The 23,269-nt window shown below is 60.1% G+C and overlaps 2 protein-coding genes across 2 annotated transcripts in view; one reads left to right on the top strand and one right to left on the bottom strand.

Moving 5' to 3' along the window:
• KIAA0930 (KIAA0930 ortholog) overlaps positions 1–406 on the bottom strand; it is a 36,246-nt gene extending 35,840 nt beyond the window's left edge. The window contains exon 1 of the mRNA XM_070053029.1: positions 38–406. Coding sequence (XP_069909130.1) covers positions 38–245 — 208 coding nt within the window. The 5' untranslated portion in view covers positions 246–406. The remainder of the gene's footprint in view (positions 1–37) is intronic.
• Positions 244–21,550, top strand: LOC138844497 (uncharacterized). The gene is made up of 2 exons (XM_070053196.1): positions 244–361; positions 20,973–21,550. Exons 1-2 carry the CDS (start codon positions 244–246, stop codon positions 21,548–21,550), a joined length of 696 nt encoding a protein of 231 aa, XP_069909297.1.
• The last annotated feature ends 1,719 nt before the right edge of the window (positions 21,551–23,269 follow it).

The raw sequence follows: 23,269 nt of genomic DNA on the forward strand, positions 1-23,269 counted from the left end.
CCGGAGCCCCGCGGACACGCAGGGCCGCCCCACTCACCGAGGCCGCAGACCTCCCGGCGCAGGCTGAGGCGGCCGCGCTCCTCCGCGATGGCACGCAGCATGTGCTGCAGCGAGCGCTCCTCCGCCTCCGCGCCGCCCGCGGGCTCCGGGGACGCGGCGGCGGGAGCGGCGAGGGCGGGCGGCCCGGCCCGGAGCCCCGCGGGCCCCGAGGCGCAGGCCCGGCCCGGCGGACGCGCGGAGGCCATGCCGGGCTCCGGCTCATCGCCTGCGCCGCCCCCGCGGGGGCCCTCGGCGCGCCCCGCCGCGCCCGCGCCGCCGCCGCCGCCCGCCGCGAGCACCAGCGAAGCCACAATCCGCCCTGGTGCGCGTCGCCGCCGCCGCCGCCCGCCGAGCCCAGAGCCGAGCTCAGCCCCGCGCCGCCGCCGCCGCCGCCGCCGCTGCCGGCCCCGCCCCAGCCAGGAAGGCTCCGCCCCCGGGCCCCAGTCCCCGCCCCTGCCTTGCGTCGCCAGCCTCCGCCTCCGGAACTCCCGGATCCGCCCTCAGGCAAGGCCCCGCCCCCCGACCCGGCAGCCCCACCCAGCGCCGGCAGGCCACGCCCCGGGTCTGGCCCCGCCCCTGCCTCGCGTCGCCAGCCTCCGCCGCCGGACCTCCCGGATCCGCTTCAGGCAAGGCCCCGCCCCCCGGCCCGGCAGCCCCACCCAGCGCCGGCAGGCCACGCCCCGGGTCTGGCCCCGCCCCTGCCTCGCGTCGCCAGCCTCCGCCTCCGGAACTCCCGGATCCGCCCTCAGGCAAGGCCCCGCCCCCCGACCCGGCAGCCCCACCCAGCGCCGGCAGGCCACGCCCCGGGTCTGGCCCCGCCCCTGCCTCGCGTCGCCAGCCTCCGCCGCCGGACCTCCCGGATCCGCCCTCAGGCAAGGCCCCGCCCCCCGGGCCCGGCAGCCCCACCCAGCACCGGCAGGCCACGCCCCGGGTCTGGCCCCGCCCCCTCCGAGCGGCCCGCCTCTGGCGCCCCCACGCGCGTTTTGCGGGTCGCTCTCGGGGTCGCTCTCGGGGTCGCGCCTTCACACCCCACGGCGGCCGCGGTCTTCTGACGTGCCCGTGACCTTGCCCAGCGGCCACCTTCCCCAGGGCCTCCCGGTGCCTCCGAGCCCCGCGCCGGCCCCCTGTCTGACGCCCGGTGTGGTGGACGTGGTGTGAGGGCCGCGGAGGGGCAGGTTCGGGGTCAGCCGGGCGGGAGCCCCTGGGCTGGGGGACCAGACGAGAAGCAGCCGGGCCTTTCCAAGCCCCATAGCATCGCTGCTCGGCCCTGAACCCCCTGCGCTCCACCCCGCAGTCCCCGTGCCCAGAAGTGCTCGGGGTCCGTGTGGCCAGTGCGACGTGTCTTATCCTCCCCGCGAGCCCCCTGCCCAGTCAGGCCACCCGGCACACAGCCCGGCCCCAAGACCGACCCTGGAACCTGCACCCATCGCCTCGCCCGTCCTCCCCGGCCTGCAGCGCATCACGGCCAGGGACTTGGGAAAGTCCACAGGGCACGGCGCGGCGGGACACGGGGCGTGGGCGGCACACGGCGTGGGTGTGTGGTTTTGTTTCACCGCCCCCCCCCCCCGCAGGCTCTGTCCACACAGCAATGTCTAACATCCACAAACAGTAAATGACAATTTTTGTAAAGTTTTATTTATTTGATTTGAAAGAGTTAAAGAGAGACAGACAGAGAGGTCTTCCATCTGCTGGTTCACTCCCCAGTTGGCCGCAATGGCCAGAGCTGCACCAATCTGAAGCCAGGAGCTTCTTCTTGGTCTCCCTCATGGGTGCAGGGGCCTGAGCACTTGGGCCATCTTCTACTGCTTTCCCAGGTGCATTAGCAGGGAGCTGGATGGGAAGTGGAGCAGCTGGGACTCGAACCAGCGTCCATATGGGATGCCAGCACTGCAGGCCGGGGCTTTACCCGCTGTGCCACAGCGCCAGCTCCTAAATGACATTTTGTAAGGGGGTCACAGGCATGATCTGATTCCTGGTCTGGGTGTAGACTACATGGGTGTGGTCAGCTTACAAAACGGTTTCAAGCTATAACTTCAAGATGTGTGCGTTTTCTATACAAAAATATTCAAAAGATAATGAATTTTAAAAGATGTGAAATCTTTTAAGAGATCCTGGGTGAGCCGAATTTCTTACGACGATTTTTTTTTTTTTTTTTTTTTTTTTTTGCAAAAGACATGAAATGCACTAGGCTGAAAATTATGGGAGGCATGGTTTTAGCCTAGACCCTGTTCCAGGCCCAGCAGAACAAACCAAAAGCCAAAATAGTCACACGGGCTCAGGTCGCTAAGCTGCCCGTGAGGAGAGAGGCAGCGCCGCTCCCGGAGCCGGCCAGCCCAGCCTGGGCGTGCCAGCCCTTCTGTTGTGACTCGCACCAGAGGAGGAAGCTCCTGTTAACCCGAGTTCAGCTCCTCTCGCTCTCCCTGGCCCACTCGTACAAACCCACTGCCCGCCCACCCGCCCTCCGCTCTGAGAATGGAGGCTGCCCCATGCATGAGGCACAGATAAAAGCCAATTTAGCCTCTAACTAAATTGGATGTGGTTTTATAGTTTTTTGCAGGAGAGACCACTGAGGGGGAGGAGAAGGGAGGGGAGGGGAGGGCGAGCATGGGGGCAGAGTACTGCTCTAAGGGCCTTGTCCCTGAGTCTGTGGCTGTGCAGACTTAGCTGGCCAAGTGCACTCGCTGGAGCGATGGAGAGGTGGTCTCTGAGATGGAGCCCATCCTGGGGTATCCGGGTGGGCCCAGTCCCTTCCCATTGGACAGTATTTCCCGGCTGTGGTCTCAGAGCAGAATGATGGAGTCAGGTAACTGCAATGTTGCTGGCAGTGAAGATGGAGGGTAGGGCTGCAAGTCCAGGGCAGAAGCTTCCAGAAGCCAGAAAAAGCCAGGCAGCAGGTCTGCCACAGAAGCTCCGAGAGGGACCCGCTTGGCTTTAGCCCAGCAAGGTCCCACCGCGCTTCTGTAGCCCTGTAAGATAATAAAATGGGGGCCGGCATTGTAGTGCAGTGGGCTAATCCTCCACCTGGGGCGCCAGCATCCCATATGGGCACCCGTTCGAGTCCCAGCTGCTCCACTTCCCACCCAGCTCTCTGCTGTGGCCTGGGAAAGCAGTGGAGGATAGTCCAGGTCCTTGGGTCCCTGCACCTGCGTGGGAGACCCGCAAGAAGCTCCTGGCTCCTGGCTTCAGATCGGCACAGCTCCGGCCATTGTGGCCATTTGGGGAGTGAACCAGCAGATGGAAGACCTCTCTCTCTGTCTCCGCCTCTCACTGTCTGTAACTCTGCCTCTCAAATAAATAAATAAAATCTTTCAAAACAAAGATAATAAAATAGTGTTGCTTTAAGACTGTAACTTTGTGCTGAGTTGTTATGGCAACGATACTGCAGGAGTAGACCTAAGACGCAGGAAGTTCGTGGGCCCTGGGCTGCAGCTCCCTGCCCCTGGGGTTTGTTTTGCAAACCTGGGACAACAAGCAGGCAGAGTTTAGCAGAGCAGTCACCCAGCACCGACGGCGTCTCCGGAGCCCCTGCTTGCCTAACTTGGGACTTGCCTAATTGCCTTTCTCTTAGGTAGGAGCTGCAAACGCTGGTGGAAAATTTGCCTTAAGATAAGGGCTTTTTGGCGCAAACTGTTGGAATCCATGTGTGGTTTTTCATAATAAAAATTTTGTATGAATTTTTTGAAGACCCCCCAACATGGAAATTCCAAAAAAAATATACACCACAAACTCATTTTTAATTCTATTTTCCATGAATTTTTAATGAAGCTTATTTCCTCTTTTTTTTTTTTTTTTTTTTTGAAGGTAGAGTGGATAGTGAGAGAGAGAGATAGAGAGAAAGGTCTTCCTTTGCCGTTGGTTCACCCTCCAATGGCCGCCGCGGCCAGCGCACCGCGCTGATCCAATGGCAGGAGCCAGGTGCTTCTCCTGGTCTCCCATGCGGTGCAGGGCCCAAGCACTTGGGCCATCCTCCACTGCACTCCCTGGCCACAGCAGAGGGCTGGCCTAGAAGAGGGGCAGCTGGGACAGAATCCGGCGCCCCGACTGGGACTAGAACCCGGTGTGCCGGCACCGCAAGGTGGAGGATTAGCCTAGTGAGCCACGGCGCTGGCCTATTTCCTCATTTTTAAAAAAAATATTTTATTTATTTGAGAGGTAGAGTTAGAGACAGTGAGAGGGAGAAAGATGTTACCAGAGAAAATGCAGGGTTCTTGTCTTCGCGCAAGAAAGAATTCAGGCGTGAGACAGAGAGTAGTGGGAGGTGAAATAGCAAGGTTTATTAGGGAAGGGACATCCGTAAGGACGGATGGGCACCTCTCCAGACAGAGCCTGAGGGAGTGCCCAGTCGCTCGGACTTGGGGGGGGAGCGGGGCTACATGGTTGGGTGGAGAGAGTACACCTGGGCAGGCCAGACGGGCGGCTCAGCAGAGAGGCAGAGGGCTAAGTGCGGGTCCGGTTGAGGGGGGGGCGGTGTTTAAGGGGATGGGTCTCTGTCTTCACACATCTCCTCCTGAAACAAAGGAGTTTATGGATGTAATTATTATTTTTTTTTTTTTTTGACAGGCAGAGTGGACAGTGAGAGAGAGAGACAGAGAGAGAAAGGTCTTCCTTTGCCGTTGGTTCACCCTCCAATGGCCGCCGCTGCAGCCGGCGCACCGCGCTGATCCTGGCAGGAGCCAGGAGCCAGGTGCTTTTCCTGGTCTCCCATGGGGTGCAGGGCCCAAGCACCTGGGCCATCCTCCACTGCACTCCCTGGCCATAGCAGAGAGCTGGCCTGGAAGAGGGGCAACCGGGACAGAATCCGGCGCCCCAACCGGGACTAGAACCCGGTGTGCCGGCGCCGCTAGGTGGAGGATTAGCCTATTGAGCCACGGCGCCGGCTCTATGGATGTAATTATTAAGAAGCTCCTATCTGAGTTTTCCCTTGAAGGTATCAGACAGGAGGAAGCCCAGCTGGCGCCATCCTGGGTTCAGAGGAAGGGTGAGCAGGACCCCCTGGAGAATGGGGATCCGGAGCAGGGTGTTTGAGATGCAGATACTGGGCTGCATCTGGGAGATTGTGGAAGATTTGTCAGGCAGGAGGGGCGGGACCCCCACCTGGCAGGTTATCAGGTAGGAGGGGGCAGGGCAGGATGTGAATACCGGCTGCCCCCGGAACATTGTCAGCAGATGCTTGTGCTGGACATAGATGTCCTCTCTTTAGGTCTTTATGTCACACACACATAAGCTCATAACTGACTTCCTGCCTAACAGAGAGAGAGAGAGAGAGAGAGAGAGATCTTCCATCTGCGGGTTCACCTGCTAAGATCCTGTATCAGCTGGAGCGTCTGTTACACTGAAGCCGGGAGCGGGAACTCCATCTGGGGGTGCCTGCTGGGGGCAGGGACTTAGTACCTGAGCCGTCACCTCCTGTCTGCTACGCCACAGCACTGCCCCTGTGAGTTTCTTGAAGTGCCCTGGTCCCTTCTCGTGATGGCAGTTTTGTCTGCAGATGTGTGGGGCTGATGTTACTCGGACAGCCAGACAACATTCAGCCTAGTGTTTCAGGTGCCCGCGTCCCACCCCAGGTGTCGGGCTTGCGCTCCCAGCCTCGGCTCCTGGCTCTGGCTCCCAGCTCCGGCTCCTGACTCCGGTTCCTGGCTCTGGCTCCTGACTCCGGCTCCCAGCTCCGGCTCCTGGCTCCGGCTCCCAGCCTTGGCTCCTGACTCTGGCTCCTGACTCTGGTTCCTGACTCCGGTTCCTGACTCCAGCTCTTGACTCCGGCTCCTGGCTTTGGCTCCTGGCTCCGGCTCCTGACTCCGGCTCCTGACTCCGGCTCCTGGCTCCGGCTCCTGGCTCTGGCTCCTGACTCCAGCTCCTGGCTCCAGCTCCCAGCCTCAGCTCCTGGCTCCGGCTCTTGGCTCCGGCTCCTGGCTCCGGCTCCTGGCTCCCAGCCTCGGCTCCTGACTCCGGCTCCCAGCTCCGGCTCCTGGCTCCGGCTCCCTGCAAGTGCAGACCCTGGAGGCTCCAGTGCCTGGGCTTCTGCCACCCATGGAGACCCAGATGTCGTTCCCAGCTCCCAGCTCCTGCCCAAAGCCAGCCTCAGCGCTTGCAGGCATTTGGGGGAGTGAACCCGCAAGTGGGAGCTCTCTCTCTGCCTTTCAAAAAAATGAACAAATGCCCACAAACTCCTTTCTTCTTTAGTAAGCGACTGACCAGCCCAGGGCCTTGCTAAAGAACTGGCCGGTTCAGCTGAGAGCCACGCACTGGCCCCGAAGCCCTCTGCCCCAGGCCCCCGTTCACGCCTGTACCGTGGGGTGGGGTACGTGGGGCACGAACTCCGCGATCTCAGGGATTGCTCTGGGCCGCAGTGCTCGGGGAATCAGCTTTTCTCCTTGGTCCCAGAGGAAACAAAAGGCAATTAATTCCCAGGCAGGTTGGAGGCAGACAGCCCCACGTGAGTCCGCAAGTGCACACCCCCAGGGCACAGCTCTTCTTCACCCCCCCCCCAGTCAGTCAAAACCCTTGCTGAGGTCACATGAGCGTGTGCTGACAGCTCCCGGGCCACCACTTCCCGTGACTCACGTCTGCTGTGCTGGGAAGCCCTGTTCCTCAGCCTCCTTTCATCTGGCAAGCTCAGTCCAACCACCCCAGGCCGGCAGTGCCGCGGCCCCTCCACCCTGGGCTCTCTCACCTGCGGCAAAGGTAGGGGAAGCACTGGCAAAGGCCCACCGCTCCCCTGCCCCCGCTGTTGCCAAGAATTCCACCACCACCGTCACTCACTACTATACTTTTGAAAAAAGAAATATTTTATTTATTTGAATGAGTTGCAGAGAGAGAGAGAGAGAGTGTCTTCCATCCACTGGTTCACTCCCCAAATGGCCACCAAGGCCAGAACTGAGCTGATCCGGAGTCAGGAGCTTCTTCCGGGTCTCCCACGCGGGTGCAGGGGCCCCAGGACTTGGGCCGTCTTCTGCTGCTTTCCCAGGCCACAGCAGGGAGCTGGGACTCGAATCGGCACTCATGTGGTTTGCTGGTGTTGTGGGCCGGGGCTTTAACCCACTGCCCCTCTACTTGTTTTCTAATAGATCCAGCTGAAACTCCCCGGAAAGGGATAACATGAAAGTTATTACTGGGCAGTGATGCCTGGGAGCCAGGAGATAGGGACAGGAATAGCACCTGGGGGGGAGGGGTCCCGGCACAGCAGGAGACCTGCCCAGCTCGTCTGCCACCATCACACAGCAAGTGAGACCTGGAACCGAATTCCACCCGTCCCTGGGTGGCTGCTCTGGTGGGCGGAGCCAGGCGGGGCCGGCCAGTGGATTGGGTCAGGGTGCTCATTTGGTCAGCTCAGGGTCAGCCCCTGGAGTCCCCTCTGCCCTGTGCCCTGGGTGCTGCTCTTCTTGTTATTAGGCCTGGGGTGCTGGGCCTCCCAATATTGTCAGGGGCAGTGAAATTAACAACGTTGTATACTACTGCAAAGAGCAAAGCTGAAATGGCAAAATTAAATTAATAGATGTTTCATTATAGACCTAATGGGGAGGGGAGTGCCTGGCACCATGTGTTGTAGGTAAAGCCACTGCCTGTGGCACTGAGCATCCCATATGGGCGCTGGTTCAAGTCCCGGCTATTCCAGTTCTGACCCACTTCTCTGCTATGGTCTGGGAAAGCAGCTGAAGATGGTCCAAGTGCTTGGGCCCCTGCACCCACATGGGAGACCAGGAAGAAGCTCCTGGCTCCTGGCTTCAGCCTTGCCCAGCCCTGGTTGTTGAAGCCATCTGGGCAGTGAATCAGCAGATGGAAGACCTCTTTCTGTCTCTCCTCCTCCCCTTCCTCCTCACCCCCATAACTCTGCCTTTCAAATAAATAAATAAATTTTAAAATAAATAAATAAATAAACAGGGCCCCACACTGTGGCATAGCAGGTAAAGCTGCTGCCTGCAGCACCAGCATCCCATATGGGCACCGGTTCAAGTCCCGGCTGCTCCACTTCCGATCCAGCTCTCTGCTATGACTTGGGAAAGCAGTGGAGGATGGCCCTAGTCCTTGGGCCCCTGCACCCATGTGGGAGACCCAGAAGAAACTCCTGGCTCCGGACGTTGAGGCCATTTGGGGAGTGAACCAGTGGATGGAAGACCTCTCTCCCTCTCCCTCTGTCTCTGCCTCTCTGTAACTCTGCCTTCAAATAAAAAAATAAATAAATCTTTTTTAAAAAAAGACCTAACAGGGAGTAACATGATATCATCTTTATTTTTGCCTCAGTATTTCTGAGAGTTTTGCTACACTGAGAACTCCTTGTGGGTGGGATGTCTTCACACGGCAAGCATTCTGAGTTTGCCAGATGGTGGGTGGGAAATCAGAGAGTCAAGGTTACTGGAGTTTGCATTATTTAGCAAACACATCTGCAGGACTCCACTCCCGGCGCTGGGTCCCAGGCCGTGACCACGCGCGGCAGCCCCCGGAATTCTACCGCCAGAGAACCCGGCTCTCCCGGTTTCACGGATGAGACAGCCAAGGCACAGAGAGGTCAGGCCCGTTCTCCAGGGCCCGGGGCAGCTGAGCCAGGTTGCCGAGGAAATTCGAAAGCAGGATCACAGAAGCTGTTTCAGCTTCTTGGAAAAACACAGTACACGTGATACGGCGCATTTGAGTCAGGTGCTGTGGGCTGAGCCTCGGACACAGGGTGACACCTGCCAACGGAGGCCCGAAACTGGCCCCAGCTGCCAGCCCCGCTGTGGGGCCTGCACACAGGAGGGGGCTCCTGCGTGTGAAAGCCAGCTTTCCTCTCCCTCTTTTGAAATTATTTATTTAATTGATAGTTAGAATCACAAAGAGAGAGGGAGGACAGAGGCAGAGATCTGCCATGCGCTGATTCACTCCCCAGACAGCCACATGGCCAGGGCTAAGCCAGGCTGAAGCCAGGAGCCAGGAGCTTCTTTTGGATCTCCCACGTGAGTGCAGGGGCCCAAGGACTTGGGCCATCTTCTACTGCTCTCCCACGCCACAGCAGAGAGCTGGATTGGAAGTGGAGCAGCCGGGACGCGAACCGGCGCCTGTATAGAACACTGGCACTGCAGGTGGCGACTTTGCCCACTGCTCTACCTGCCCCTCCCCCCAGCTGGCTTCTCATCACTACAGCAAATACTGAGAGAAGCTGCTGATGAAGGAAGGTTTACCCCAGCTCATGGTTTTGCAGGTTCAAGTCCAAGGCTGGCAGCACCATGCAGGTGGTGGGTGGTGGCAGAACAGCGGTGGTGAGCCAGGACAGAGAGGCCGAGGGCAGGCATGTCCTCCGTGTCCTTGTGCCTGTCCTCATACAGCCACGGACTCCACCCCATCTGATTACTTCCCGAAGGCCCCACCGTCACACACACAGCTGGGTGCGGCCTCCAGGCAGTGAGTGCCATCACCCATGACCCTGGGACTTCAAGGTCTGGAGGAGGTGGAGAGCCAAATCCTGGTCTGACTACAGCCATGACTGGACGACAACTCAGACCGCTTCCCTTGGAGGGAGACGGTCTCGTTAGCAGCACTGGGCCGCGTTCTTTGTGTCCAGCTCATCAAAGCCTTGTGTTAGATAGAGGATTGCACCAGGATCATCCCCATTTCGGGGGAAAAGATGATTTATTTGACAGTTACGGTGACAGGGAGACAGAAGGAGAGGTCTTCCATGTGTTGCTTTTGTCCCCAGATGGCTGCAACATCCAGGTCTGGCCCAGAAACTCCATCTGGGTCTCCCACCTGGGTGGTGGGGGCGTAAGTACTTGGGCCATCTCCTGCTGCCCTCCCGGGCACATTAGCTGGAAGCCAGATTGGAAGTGGAGCAGCTGGGACTCGAACTGGTGCTCCCACCTAGAATGCCAGTGTCCCAAGCAGTAGCTTAACCCACAGCTCCACAACATCGGTCCTCATCATCCCCATTTTACAGGGGAGAAGACTGAGGCCCAGAGAGGCCCGCGGTAGCTGACTCACAGCCCGGGACGTGTCTGACCTTGAGAGGAACGCAGGGATTGCACTTGCTGAACACTCACGGGGGCTACACCACTCACGCCCACAGGGGCCCTTCTCTGACAAGCAGGGGTGCATCACGGGAGTGGCAGGTACGGACCGGATCAGGAATCTGGGCAGATGTGGGAGCTCAACCCTGGGAAGTCACCGCCAAGGCGTGGGCAGGGCAGGCTCCCGCCAGCGGCTCCAGGACAGGCCTCCTCCCGCCCCTTTGGCTTCCAGGGGCCCAGGCATCATTGCCACGCCTCTGCCTCCCTCTCTCCCAGAGCTCCTCCTCTCTGTCACTGTGTCTGCCTCTTATCAGTCGGTGCACTTGACACTGGGGTCAGGGCCTGCCCTCAAACCAGGGTGAGTTCATTTCAATTACACCTGCAAAGACTTTATCCAGAGAAGGTCACCCGCGTCTGGATTCCTGGAGGACGTATCTTCGGGGCTGGAGAGGGGTGTGCACAGTCCAAACCACTGCACCAGGCCCCCACTGCTTTGGCTGCTGCACCCATTCTGGCTGTTTATCGCGACAGGTCTGGATTTTTCCTCTGGGACCCCCCTCTGCCCCCAGTCAGCCCAGGAGCAGTGAACCAGGTCTGGCCCGGCAAAGCAAAGCGTCTCCCCGGCCATGGTGCCTGCTCCTGGGGTGGGCCATCAGAGCTGATGCAGCAGGGCTGCTAAGAAGGCAGCGGCCTGTGGCCATCTCCGTGCTGGGGGCGCTGGCTGAGAACAGAGCCGCTGCAGAGCAGAGCAAGGCTGAGACGTGGGGAGGGCCCGTCTCTGGTTCCAGTGCCGACCCACGCCCCTTCCCTGCGGAAGCCTGCACAGAGGGGTTTCTGGGTGACACAGGTGCACTAGGAGCCCTCCTTTAACCCGGGGGAGACTCCAGGGGTACCCTGCCTGTCAGGATCTTCCTTCCAGAGACGAAAATGCAACACGGGCAGCAGAGGGTGAGGACCGGGTGGGGGCCCGGAGGCCTCACGTCCAGGTTGCCGGCTTCACATTCAGGGCGTCTGCCCCGGAGGCACTGGGACTGGGAACGCCCAGGTCCCTTTGAACTTGCTCAGACCTGCCCAGGAGGGCTCTCCCTGAGCTGGCCGCCGGCAAGGCATCGGGCGCTCTGAGTGCCGAGCTGGGTCAGGTGTTCCGGAGCCTCCCCGCCCCGCCCCCTGGGTTCTCTCAGTCTCCTGCAGGCCCATGGAAGGGCTCGCTCTGCTCTTTATCTAAGACCAAATCACCCAGAGACTCCATTCCCTTCCACACCTCCCTGAAATCCCAGGATCCATTGCAGGAAAGAAGCCCTAGGAATGCGACCCCGCCCAAAGCGACTGTTGCGTGACATTTTATTGCATGAAATTGTTGGGCTTTCGGGCTCCTTCCAATCCCAGACAGAATCATTTACGTGATTATTTCTGTCTGCTGGCCCCATTCTTACTCCCTAAGATGCCGGCGGCACCTGCACACGGGGGCTCTGTTCCCTGCTGCACCTCCTGACCACTGCCTGCCGGCACAGACCCCGGGAGGAAGCAGGGTTCCTGCCACCGAACCGGGAGACCTGGATTGAGTGCCCGGCTCCTGGCTCCAGCCTGGCCTAACCCTGGCTTTTGTGTGCATTTGGGAGTGAACCAGCAGAGAGAAGATATCTGTCTGTCCCTCTGCCTTTCAAATAAGTAACCCCCAAAATAAATAAGATCCTCCCTCAAATTGCTTCAAAATGAAATAGGTAGGGTCTGGTGCTACGGCACCGGCATCCTATGTGGGAGCTGCAGTTCGAGTCCTGGCTGCTCCACTTCTGATCCCGCTCCCTGCTAATGCACCTGGGAAGACAGCTGGAAGACGGCCACGGGCTTGGGCCTCACACAGCTGTCATTCATTCACTCGGCCTGCCTTCATTGTTGCCCCCCTCCTCTGGGCATGCCTTTGAGAGGTGGGTGCTGGGGACCTCAGGGGTCCTGGTTTGCCAGGCTTCCCTGGGATTAAGGAAACGGAGAAAGGCACGGGTGTAGGCACAGAGGTCAGAGGGGGCCGGGTGCCGAGACAGGTGTGGATGAGGGGGTGTGGAGGAGGGCTTCCAGGAGGAGGTGGCCCTCGGCCTTCCTCCAGCAGCTCGAGTCCTGAGTGTCTGGCCCTGGCCAGTGTTCTGGACAACCGAAGCCCAGCGTGGACCCAGCACCAGAGCCTCTCCAAAGGACTCGGCGGGACGGAAGCCGCCTCCACAGCTGCCCGGGGAGCTGGGCAGGCAGAGCTCTTACCCCGCCCAGAGGGAGCTTCTTCCAGCTCCCAGGAGCGGCGGGAGAGGAGGGGAGAGGAGGAGCCGGAACCTAACGCGGGGCTTCCACCCAGCGCTCGCGTTTCTGCTGCACACACAGCCAGCCCCTGAGCACAGCGAAGCCTCCCGAGCCACCCCATGAAGGTGCAGGGGTCGAGGGGCGTCGGCCCCATGGAGGAGGGAAGCCCCCACCTTCCCTGGCCCCTCCTCCTGGGGGAGTGGAGCGGAGAGGCCGGCCAGGGCTCCCCTGCCTCCCTCTGGTCATCTCTCAGAGGCTCAATGACGCGGTGGGCAGCTGAGGGGCCCCCCGTCCACACTGCCCCTCTCAGTCCACCTCCACAAAGCAGTAAAATCGAAGCCAGATCCCAGCTTCCCTCTCACAGACAGGACCCCAGGGCCTCACCGGGTTCTTTAGAACCGAATCGGCAGAGTGGTGGCGCAGGGGCCCTGTCTCTGAGGCAGACGAGCTCAGGGTAGAGAGTTCTGGGCCAGGACGGAGCTGAGCTGAGGCCTTGAGGCAGGAGGTCCTGTGCTGGGGTCTGCGAGGGAGGACCCGCAGGAGACCAGCCAAGGACGGGCAGGGCCCAAGCCAGGCGCCCGTGGACGGCGCTGCTTGGGTGCACACGGACATGGCTAACGGGTTGTGGGGAGCAACTCGGACTAGACTAAGTTGCTGGAATTAAGACTTATTCTATGCATCTGCTCTCCCACAATATGGCGCTGGGAGAGGAGAAACAGCTTCTACACAGCTGCCTCCAGTTCAACCAATAAACAGCAGGACCTGCTCCTGATTGGAGGAGAGCAGCGTACTCGGCGTGTGGGTAGCAGAGTTGGGATTGGTGGAAGAGGACTATAAAGGAGGAGAGAGACAACATGCACCAGGAACATCTAAAGGGAACATCCGGAGAACATCTGAGCAGCCCCCGAGAGGGCCGGCCGGCGGTGTGCCGCTCCCCCGCGAAGTGGGGAAAGTGGCAGGGGGAACCGCCCTTCCACGGAGGTGGAAGGATCGGCAGCCAACCCGGGAAGAACCAGCAGCAAACCCGGGAAGGGCCGAGCAGACAAAAGAACAGCACAGCGTCCTGTGTCCCCCTCTTCGCGGAGGAACGACAACGGGTCTTTGGCAGAGACGAGCAGAGTGTGGGGTCCACGGCACGCCCACCTGCAGGAAAAGCGGACTTGGGCTTTCCCTGCACACGGCACCCAAAACGTAACGTCGGGGCTCTCTCCACCTCGGAACAGGGGCTGAGCGAGAAGTGAATTCCACAGAGTCAAGACGGAAACACAGGAGAGTGTGTGGTGACCTGGAGTTAGGTGACAATTCTTTTTATTTATTTATTTTTATAGTGAAACATTTGAATTCCCTTCTAATTTCCTCCTAGGTACTTTCTACAGTTATTTTCTTTTTAAAAATAAATTTCTAAAAAGATTTAATTATTTATTTATTTGAAAGAGTTACACAGAGAGAGGAGAGGCAGAGAGAGAGGTCTTCCATCCGATGGTTCACTCCCCCAGATGACTGTAATGGCCGGAGCTGTGCCAATCCAAAGCCAGGATCCAGGAGCTTCTTCCCAGTCTCCCATGCAGGTGCAGGGGCCCAAGGACTTGGGCCATCCTCCACTGCTTTCCCAGGCCATGGCAGAGAGCTGGATCAGAAGTGGAGCCGCCAGGTCTCGAACCGGCGCTCATATGGGATGCTGGCGCTTCAGGCCAGGGCATTAACCCACTGTGCCACAGCAGGCCCCTAAAAGAATTTTTTTTTAATTTGGAAGGCAGAGTTAGAGGAAGAGAGATAGAGTGAGAGCGAGAGCGAGAAGAGAGAGATCTTCCATCACTGGTTCACTCCCCAAATGGCTGTAATGCCCAGAGCTGTGCCGATCCAAAGCCAGGAGCCAGGAGCTTCCTCCAGGTCTCCCATGCAGGTGCAGGGGCCCAAGCACCTGGGCCATCTTCCACTGCCCTCCCAGGCCATAGAGAGCTGGATCAGAAGAGCAGCAGCCAGAACTCAAACCGGCGCCCATATGGGATGCCAGCGCCACAGGCTAGGGCTTTAACCCACCACAGCGCCTGCCCTAGCCATGGAATCTTAATGCCATATTGGTCTTCATTACACGTATGTTATGCTTTATATACGTGAAGAATATAATTTAGTTACCCTCCGATACCCAGTTTCCGCCGTCTTGGGGGCAGCATGAGCAGACAGGATTCAGAGTTGCTTCCCAGTGCAGCAGGCATCTGTTACAGCCTTAAGCTGTCACTTCCTGCATCAGCCGTCACTTCCTGGGGCTCAGCCCCGGCTCAGCTCCTGTCCCAGCTTCCTGCTAATGCACACCCCTGGGTGGCTCAACTGCTTGGGTCCCTGCCACCCGCACGGGCGACTTTGAGTTCGGCCCAGCCTACTCTGCCATTGTGGGCATTTGGGGGAGTGAACCAGCAGATGGGAGAGTCTCTCTCTGCCTTTCAAATAAAATTTTTAAAAAGATTTATTTATTTACTTATTTATTTATTTGAGAGGCAGGGTTACAAACAGAAAGGGGGGTAGAGCAGAGGGAGAAGGAGAGAGAGAGGGAGAGAGAGAGAGAGAGATCTTCCATTTGCTGATTCACTCCCCAAATGGCTGCAACAGCGGAGCTGGGCCCATCTGAAGCCAGGAGCCAGGAGCTTCCCTGGGTCTCCCATGTGGGTAGCAGGGGCCCAAGCACTTGGGCCATCTTCTACTGCTTTCCTAAGCTGTTCGCAGAGAGCTGGATCGGAAGTGGAGCAGCCGGGATTCGAACTGACGCCCATATGGGATGCTGGTGGCCCAGGCAGAGGCTTAACCTTCTACGCCATAGTCTCAGCCCCTCAAATAAATAATAAGAAAGAAAATGCATGGTCTATAAAGAACTCATAGGACTAGACAGTCAATTCAATGCAATTTTCCATTTTTAATGGGCAAAAGATTTGAATGAATTCTCATCAAAGAAGGGATAGGGATGACGAACATGTATGTGAAGAGAAGGCAACATTATTAGTCACTGGGGGACGAGACACGGCAATGAGATACCAGCACGCCCACCCCGGCATGGCAACGTGGAGGAGACGCCTGCCAAGTGTCGGTGAGGGCGTGGAGGGCCTGGGAGCCTCCCCCAGCGCTGGCCGGGACGCAGGACATGGCCACTGCACAAAGCAATCTGGCGGTTTCTGGAGAAGTCCACCGCGTGCTGCCACGTGACTCAGCCACCCCACACTTAGGTGTTCGCCCAGGAGAGGTGAAGGCTCATGGCCACACGGACTCAAATGGGAGCCTTCACAGTGACAGCGGGATCAGCAGATCACACGTCCTTATGACCGAGCATGACCCAGCAACAAGGAGGAATGAACTTCTTTTTAAAAGAAGTCTGAAAGGTATAGCAACAGAGGAAGGGAGAGGGAGGGAGGGAGGGAGGGAGGGAGGGAGGGAGGGAGAGAGAGAGAGAGAGAGAGAGAGAGAGAGAGACCTCATTCACTTACTCACTCAAGTGGCCACAATAGCCAGGGCCAGGCTGAAGCCAGAAGCCAGGAACTCCACCCGGGTCCCCCATGTGGGTGGGAGGGGTCCAAGCCCTTGGGCCGCCTTCTGCTTTTCCCAGCTGCCTTAGGAGGGAGCTGGATGGGAAGTGGAGCAGCCAGTGTGGGATGCTGCACCACCGCACTGGCCTCCAAAATGAATTCTTTAAATACGTCAAGTATACCTCAAAAATCGGTATAAGCAATGTGAAAATGTAAATTAATTTCTAAACTTAAAAACGGGGCTAGGAGCTGGCGCTGTGGCGTAGCAGATAAAGCCGCTGCATGCAGTGCCAGCATCCCATACGGGCACTGGTTCAAGTCCCAGCTGTTCCACTTCCAATCCAGCTCTCTGCTGTGGCCTGGGAAAGCAGTAGAGGATGGCCCAGGTTCTTGGGCCCCTGCACCCACATGGGAGACCCAGAGGAAGCTCCTGGCTCCTGGCTTTGGATTGGCGCAGCTCCAGCCATTGTGGCCAATTGAGGAGTGAACCAGTGGATGGAAGACCTCTCCCTCTCTCTGCCTCTGTGTCTCTGTAACTCTGCCTTTTAAATTAATAAATAAATTGTAAAGGGGGGGTGCTGTTTCGGCCCTTCCAGCCTGCTGTGATGGCACGTCCTCCCTGTTCCGCAGGCTGGAAGCCAGGCACGGGACGGCAGCAGCTGCAGGGGCTGCCGAGGCCCGCTTCCCGGCGCACCGAGAGCCCCCCTCACCGCACCCTCGCCCGGCACAGGGACGCAGAGGTCTCTCCAGGGCACCCAGCTCCTTCACAAGCATGCCTCCCAAAGACCCCCCCCCCCGAATCCCGTCACCCCGGGGCTGGGATTGCCGCGTAGGAGTTCGGGGGGCACCACACACTCAGGCGGCAGAGGGCGATCTGACGTCCGTTCGTTTCCAGTGCAGAGAGGAGGTTTGCTTGGCCCGCGGTCTGGAAGTGCACGCTGGGGCCCTGGCACCTCTCTGCTCAGCCTCTGCTGGGAGCTTCGTGGTGGAAGCATCGCGGGACAGCAGCGCGTACCAGCACGCGACCGTGCCAATTTCATTCAGAAAAACTGGATTTCTGACTGTGCTTGAGAACTGGGGAGGGCTGGCTGCAGGTGGCTGTTCCAGGCCACGCAGCGGCAGGCAGCTGGGCTGGGGGTCCAGACCCCCCCGGGGCAGGGCTCTGGCAGCCCGGCCCACCTGGACCCGGCTCTCCTGGCTCTCCTGCTCCATGGCATCACCGTCTCGACTCCTGGATGGCCGAGTTTGCAGCCTGGCTGCACAGCCCAGCACAAGCAGTGACCTGGGGGGTGGGTTCTGAGCAGGCGTGACACAGGTTTTCCCTCCAGACCCTTGTCAGGTGGCCCAGGCCCGGTGGGATCCAGCTCAGCCAGGCACTGCCGGGGCGGCTTCTTAGCCTTGAACCCCAGGCACTGGGCTCTGTTCCAGGACGGAGATCATGAAGCTGGTCCGTGCCGGACATCACACTAAGATCTCGGGCTGATCTGAAGAGGTGATGGGCGTGCAGGGGCGAGGGCGGCGGGAGTTGTCCAGGGGCCCCTTTGTGCATCACTTCCCTGATGGGTCTTAAGCCGGTGGCGCAAAGCCCAGAGCCGGGCTGGGCGGGGCTGAGCAGGGCCCCTTTCCTGCACCCTGTCCCCTCTTCTTCCTGGGGCCAGGTCGTCCCCCTGTCTGGGCAGGTGCTGGTAACATCTGCAGAGCTGACCTGGTGCGCGGCCCTCGCACCCCCCCCCCCGTCTCCCCGGCTGTAAGGGCAGGTGCGCTTGCTGCTTCCTGGGGTTCTCCTTCCTGCCCTGGCCTCCTCCACCCTGCTCAGGGCCAAGCTCGGAACCTGAGCCTTGAAGGCCGCACAAACGGGGCATCCCCTGACCCAGGATTTCCCCAGAGCTTTGGGCCCTGGAGCTTCAACCACATGTACTCCAGGGGCTTTTGAGACCCCAGGAATCCGGGAGAGGGAGAGGGAGAGGAATCTTTCGCCTCACTGCCCTTCACCGAGGGAATAAAACAAGCTGCCTCCATGTCCCTTTGTGCCTCGGTCTCCAAGCAGCTCGAAGCCAGCTTCTGCTGGACCCTGGACAGAGCTCAGGGTCCACTGCACCTGCTCCTCCTCCAGCCCTGTGATGTGTGGGACCCCAGGGGCCCCTCCCCCTGCCGCACGGAGGGAGGCTGGGGCAGAGGGCTGGTGGGAGCTGCGTGGGACAAGGGGTGCGGGGGAGGGGCACGTGTCCCCAGGGGCCACCGTGGGGGTCCTAGCTGGGCTCCCGGCTTCCCCCCTCCTCTCCCCTGAAGGAGCTTGTGATCCACCCAGCACCCCCAGGGGAGCTCCCAGCAGCCAGGCCCTGCCCCCCCCCCCACTCAGACCCTTCCACAGCTCCCACCACCCACTACCACCACCCCTGCCCCAGCCAGCCCTCACTGGTCCCTCTGCCCCACAGCCTTCCCTCCAGCTCTGGCTTCCAGGTCCCCTGGTCACCTGGCACCTGCTCCGTCCTCCTGCCCGGAAGTCTCCACTGCCAGAGACCCCCGTGGGTTTGCTGGCTGTGCCCCTCCCCCCCAAAGGTGAAAAAAAGCTTGGGGTCTGTCTGGTGGCCCTGGTGGGGGGGCATGAGGAGTCCAGGGGCATCTTCAGTCCCTGCTGCTCTGCCCGTCCCCTGCCTCACCCCCTCACCCCCTCACCCCAGCCCTCCACCCACAGGGCCGTCCTCACTGGGCTGTGAGTCAGAGGTCAAGGGCCACCACGTGCCTCTGGCAGGGCCCTGAGCCCCTTTTTTTTGTAATAAAACAACGTATAAAGAAGCTTTCCACAAAGCATTTCAGTTATTTTTTTAAATTATTTTATTTATTTGAAAGACAGAGTCACAGAGAGAGGTAGAGACATAGTCTTCCATCTGCTGGTTCACTCCCCAGATGGCTGCAACGGCTGTAGCTGTGTCAATATGAAGCCAAGAGCCAGGAGCTTCTTCCAGGTCTCCCACGTGGGTGCAGGGGTCCAAGCACTTGGCCCATCTTCCACTGCCTTCCCACGCCATAGCAGAGAGCTGGATGGAAAGAGGAGCAGCCGGGACTAGAACCAGCACCCATACGGGATCCCGGCGCTTCAGGCCAGGGCTTCAACCCGCTGCGCCACAGCGCCAGCCCTTCAGCACTTCTACTTTGCACATACTACTCGTGATTTTTATGGCACACAGTGACTATGCATTCTCTCCGTAAAGCACCGACCAGAGCAGCGATCGGCAATTCTGTTTCCTTATCTCCTTTCTTGTATTTGCAGCCCCCTCGCCTGGTGGGGCCCTTCCTCCATCACAAGAAAACCAAATTAATTAATTAAATCGAAGTTACTTTATGACTGCGTCTTAGAAAGATAGTCACAACATATTTACATACTCAAGTTTCTTCCATCTAAAGTCCCCCGCACCGGCCCCTCCCTGTCCCGCCCGCCCGCCCTCCCAGCAGCCGCCAGGGGGCGCCCGGCACCAGCGCGGCCCCGCGGAGCCCCTCCTGCTCAGCTCGGGGGGAGCCGTCACCGTGAGCCTTGCTGGCGGCCAAGAACGAAGTAGAGACTTTACAGCAGTGTTTTCTTGCACCTGGTAAGTTAGAAGGGATTCCAGCTACACCGGGAAGCGGCCGTGTCCCCCACGCACCGCCATCTGTCACACCTGCCCGGTCCCTGGGCCGTCCCCAGGCCCCGGGGCCCAGGACAGAGGCCTGTGGGGCTGTTGGCCCGGTGCCTGGCTGCTCTCCGTCAGCGTGGCCACCTCCCCACGGCTTGACCCCACTCCCAGCTGACTTGTGACCTCTGCTTTCCTTCCTCCTGGGGTCTCCAGCCAAGGGACTTTTTTGAAAGATTTATTTGATGGCAGGGTTCCAGACACACACACACACACACACACACACACACGGAGCAATCTTCCGTCTGCTGGTTCACACCCCAAATGGCTGCCTCGGCTGGGGCTGGGCCAGGCAGCACCCAGGAGCCAGGAGCTCCATGCGGTCTCCCACGTGGGGTCCAGGCCCAGACTTTGGACCCCCGCACCGGCCAGCCCAGTCCTTGAGTGAACTACAAGAAGCTGCTCTCTCCTCGCTGGGGGCCAGAACAGGCTGAGACCCTCACTCCGCCAATTCCAGCCCAACTCTGCCTCCCAGCGCCCGCCCCTGGCACCCTCCTGCACAGGGGCCCCTGCTGGCACCTCCCCCTCCCCACCCCCTCCTGCTTGCTCGGTTCCTGGCCACGCTTCAGGAAGCTTCTCTGTCTCTTGTCTCCTCGCGACTCTCCCCCTGCGGCTCCCGCCTGGCTGGGGCCTTCCATCGCCTGGGCCCCCACAGCAGCAGGGCCGAGGGAAGCAGGCAGGCCCCGAGCTGGACATGGCCTCCCACAGCACCTGGAGGTGGCCTGGGACCCGCAGGGGGCCGTCCTGTGCGCTGCGGGGTGCCCAGCGCGCCCCAGCCCAGCCTAGCTGTGAGCACCAGCCTTGTCCCCAGAATCGCCACCTGCCTGGTGGGGGCACCGTGGCCCCTGCTTGGGAACCGAGGACGTCCCTGGAGGGACGCAGGCTGCCCATCAGAGAGGCTGCTGGGAAATCCTGACCCTGATTCTGCAGCTCTGTTTTTTGGTTTTAATATTGGCATGGCCAGGGCTGGCACTGTGCCGTAGGGGATAAAGCCACCACCTGTGGCGCCAGCATCCCCGTATGGGCGCTGGCTTGTGTCCCAGTTGGCCTGCTTGCAATCCAGCTCTCTGCTACGGCCTGGGAATGGCCAAGTCCTTGTGATGGGAACTTGTACCCACCTGGGAGACTGGGAAGAAGCTCCGGCCATTTAGGGGAGTGAGCCAGCGGATGGAAGAGCGCGCTCTCGCTCTCTCTCTCGCTCGCTCTCTCTCTCTCTCCGACTCTGACTTCCAAATAAGTAATCTTTAAAAATGTGTATTGGAATGGTGATTTCAGAATGGTTTATTGTATGTGAGCAACAGAGTATGTGTGTGTGTTTGCTTGGAATCAAGATTTGCTCCCAGGAACACGTCTGGGCGGGTTGAGCTGTCCACAGAGGCCCCTGTCGCCGGCGGGGCAGTGCCTGCGCTGGACGACTGGGGGTGGGGGCGGCAGCCAAAGCAGAGTGAGAGCTACAGAGCCCCTGCCCCACTCCTGCGTCCCCCGTGCCCCAGAGACCCGAGAGCTGGAGTCCGGGCTGCGGGTGGCCGCCAGCACCCAGAGCCCCTGCCCCACTCCTCCGTCCACCGTGCCCCAGAGACCCCGAGAGCTGGAGTCCGGGCTGCGGGTGGCCGCCAGCACCCAGAGCCCCTGCCCCACTCCTCCGTCCACCGTGCCCCAGAGACCCCGAGAGCTGGAGTCCGGGCTGCGGGTGGCCGCCAGCACCCAGAGCCCCTGCCCCACTCCTCCGTCCACCGCCCAAAGACCCCGAGAGCTGGAGTCCGGGCTGCGGGTGGCCGCCAGCACCCAGAGCCCCTGCCCCACTCCTCCGTCCACCGCCCAAAGACCCCGAGAGCTGGAGTCCGGGCTGCGGGTGGCCGCCAGCACCCAGAGCCCCTGCCCCACTCCTCCGTCCACCGTGCCCCAAAGACCCCGAGAGTGCACTCAGAAAATCAAGACAGCCCAGAGGCAGCAGCCCCGGGCCCGGGTCCCAGGAGTCCCAGAAAGCCCTGTAGCCTGGGGACCCCACTCTGCTCCGCTGAAGCGGGGTGACACAGACCACTTCCTTGTCACTGCGAGGGTGCGGATCTAGTGCTCCCCCAACCAGACCAGGGCCGGCACAAAATCTCCCCACTGTGACCCGCCCGGTGTTGGCTGGGGTGGGGGGTGCCGGTGGGGACGGTGGAGGCAGGGACGGCGCTTGCATGTCCCAGCGGCCGGCAGACCTCACAGATAAGAAGGAATTAATGTCTAATCCGGGCTTCATTCCAGAGACGGACAAACCAGTTTTCCCTGGACAAACCAGACAGGCCGCACCTTCCTCCAAAGCGGTGGGCGGGGCTGCACCCTGCTAGACCCTCCCCTGGCCACACTACCCTTTAGCCTGGACACAGGGCTCCTGCAGGTCCAGGTGGCTGTGACTGTCCCCCGGCTCCCGTGCCAGGCCTGGGCGGCGGATGTTAGTTGAGGTTGTGAATCCGTCCTGTTTGCCCCCTGCCATCCCTGGGTGACCCAGGTGGGAGAAGTGGCCTCTCCGGCCTGGATCCCTCCCCAGAGGGTCAGGGCTCCCCTAGTGCACTCTGGTCCCTCTCTGGGCTCCAGGTCCCCCCACACCTGCAGCTCCTGACCTGGGCACTGCTGGGAGTCCCCCGACTTCACCCTTCTGGGGCCTCGGGCCTAGGCTCGGGGTCCCCCTCGATCCCCCCGTTCACACGCCACACCCAGTCCATCAGCAAAGCCTTCCCCGGCACCAGCCATGCCGTGACTCCTCCCAGGGTCCCTGTCTTCGAGTCACGGTAATTTAAACATCCACTCACTCAGCCGGCAAACGCGACGAACACGAGCCCCATGCAGGGCGTGGAAGGCACTGTGATACCGAACACTGGACTGTGGCCCTGGGGGGCTCCTGCTCTGGGGTTTGGGGAGAGACGTCATCACAGCTACACCTGTCATGTGCTTACAAGTTGCGGTGTGGCAAGTAAAGCCCACATGGGTGCTGGTTCAAGTCCCGGCTGCTCCTCTTCTGATCCAGCTCTCTGCTGTGGCCTGGGAAAGCAGTAGAAGATGGCCCAAGTCCTTGGGCCCCTGCACCCACATAGGTGACCCGGAAGAAGCTCCTGGCTCCTGGCTTCGGACCAGCTCAGCTCCAGCCGTTGCGGCCATTTGAGGAGTGAACCAGCGGATGGAAGACTTTTCTTTCTCTCTGCTTCTCTATAACTTTGTTTGTCAAATTAATTAATTAATTACTTTTTAAAAAGTTTTATTTTAATTATCCGAGTTTGCAAAATGCAAAGGGTGTAGAGAAGCAGGAAGCAGTGGATGCACCCAGGCCCAGACCCGGTCACACCCACCACCCCCACGGCCCAGGCAGCATCTGCAGCCGCCCCGTTTTCCTGGAAAAGAAACTGAGGCTTTGGAGTGGGGCAAGGGCTGCCAGCCCTGGGGAGAACCAGAGCCAGGGCTGTGAGCCACTCTGCAAGCCTGGGGGGCACAGCCCCTGGCAGCCGCCAAGGTGGGCGGCCTGCCGTGCAGGTCAGGGACTGAAACCCGGGAGGCGGCAGGGGTGGCATCGCTGACGGCGCAGGGATGAGCGCTCGGGGCCCACGCGGGGCTCTTCCTCTGGGTGCCGTCTGAGTTTGTCATTTGAGCCGCCCGCAGCTCCTCTGGCTTTCCAGAGGCCAGGCGAGGAGATGGCTGGCTCAGGCCTCTCAAAGAGACAAGTCTGGGCCAAGAGTTTCCAACCCGGAGTTTCAAGTTCAAGGGAGGCCTGCGGAGGGCCGGGCTTTGCTTAACCTTTCTCTTCCCAGAAGCG

The sequence above is a fragment of the Oryctolagus cuniculus genome, chromosome 11 (genome assembly GCF_964237555.1).
Source record: "Oryctolagus cuniculus chromosome 11, mOryCun1.1, whole genome shotgun sequence".
Classification (NCBI taxonomy): Eukaryota; Metazoa; Chordata; class Mammalia; order Lagomorpha; family Leporidae; genus Oryctolagus; species Oryctolagus cuniculus.

Bases quoted from the DNA above. Each gene is read 5' to 3' on its own strand.
- LOC138844497 (XM_070053196.1), top strand. From the start codon at position 244: ATGCCGGGCTCCGGCTCATCGCCTGCGCCGCCCCCGCGGGGGCCCTCG. The intron at 362-20,972 runs GTGCGCGTCGCC...CCCGTGCCCCAG, and splicing joins CGAAGCCACAATCCGCCCTG to AGACCCGAGAGCTGGAGTCC.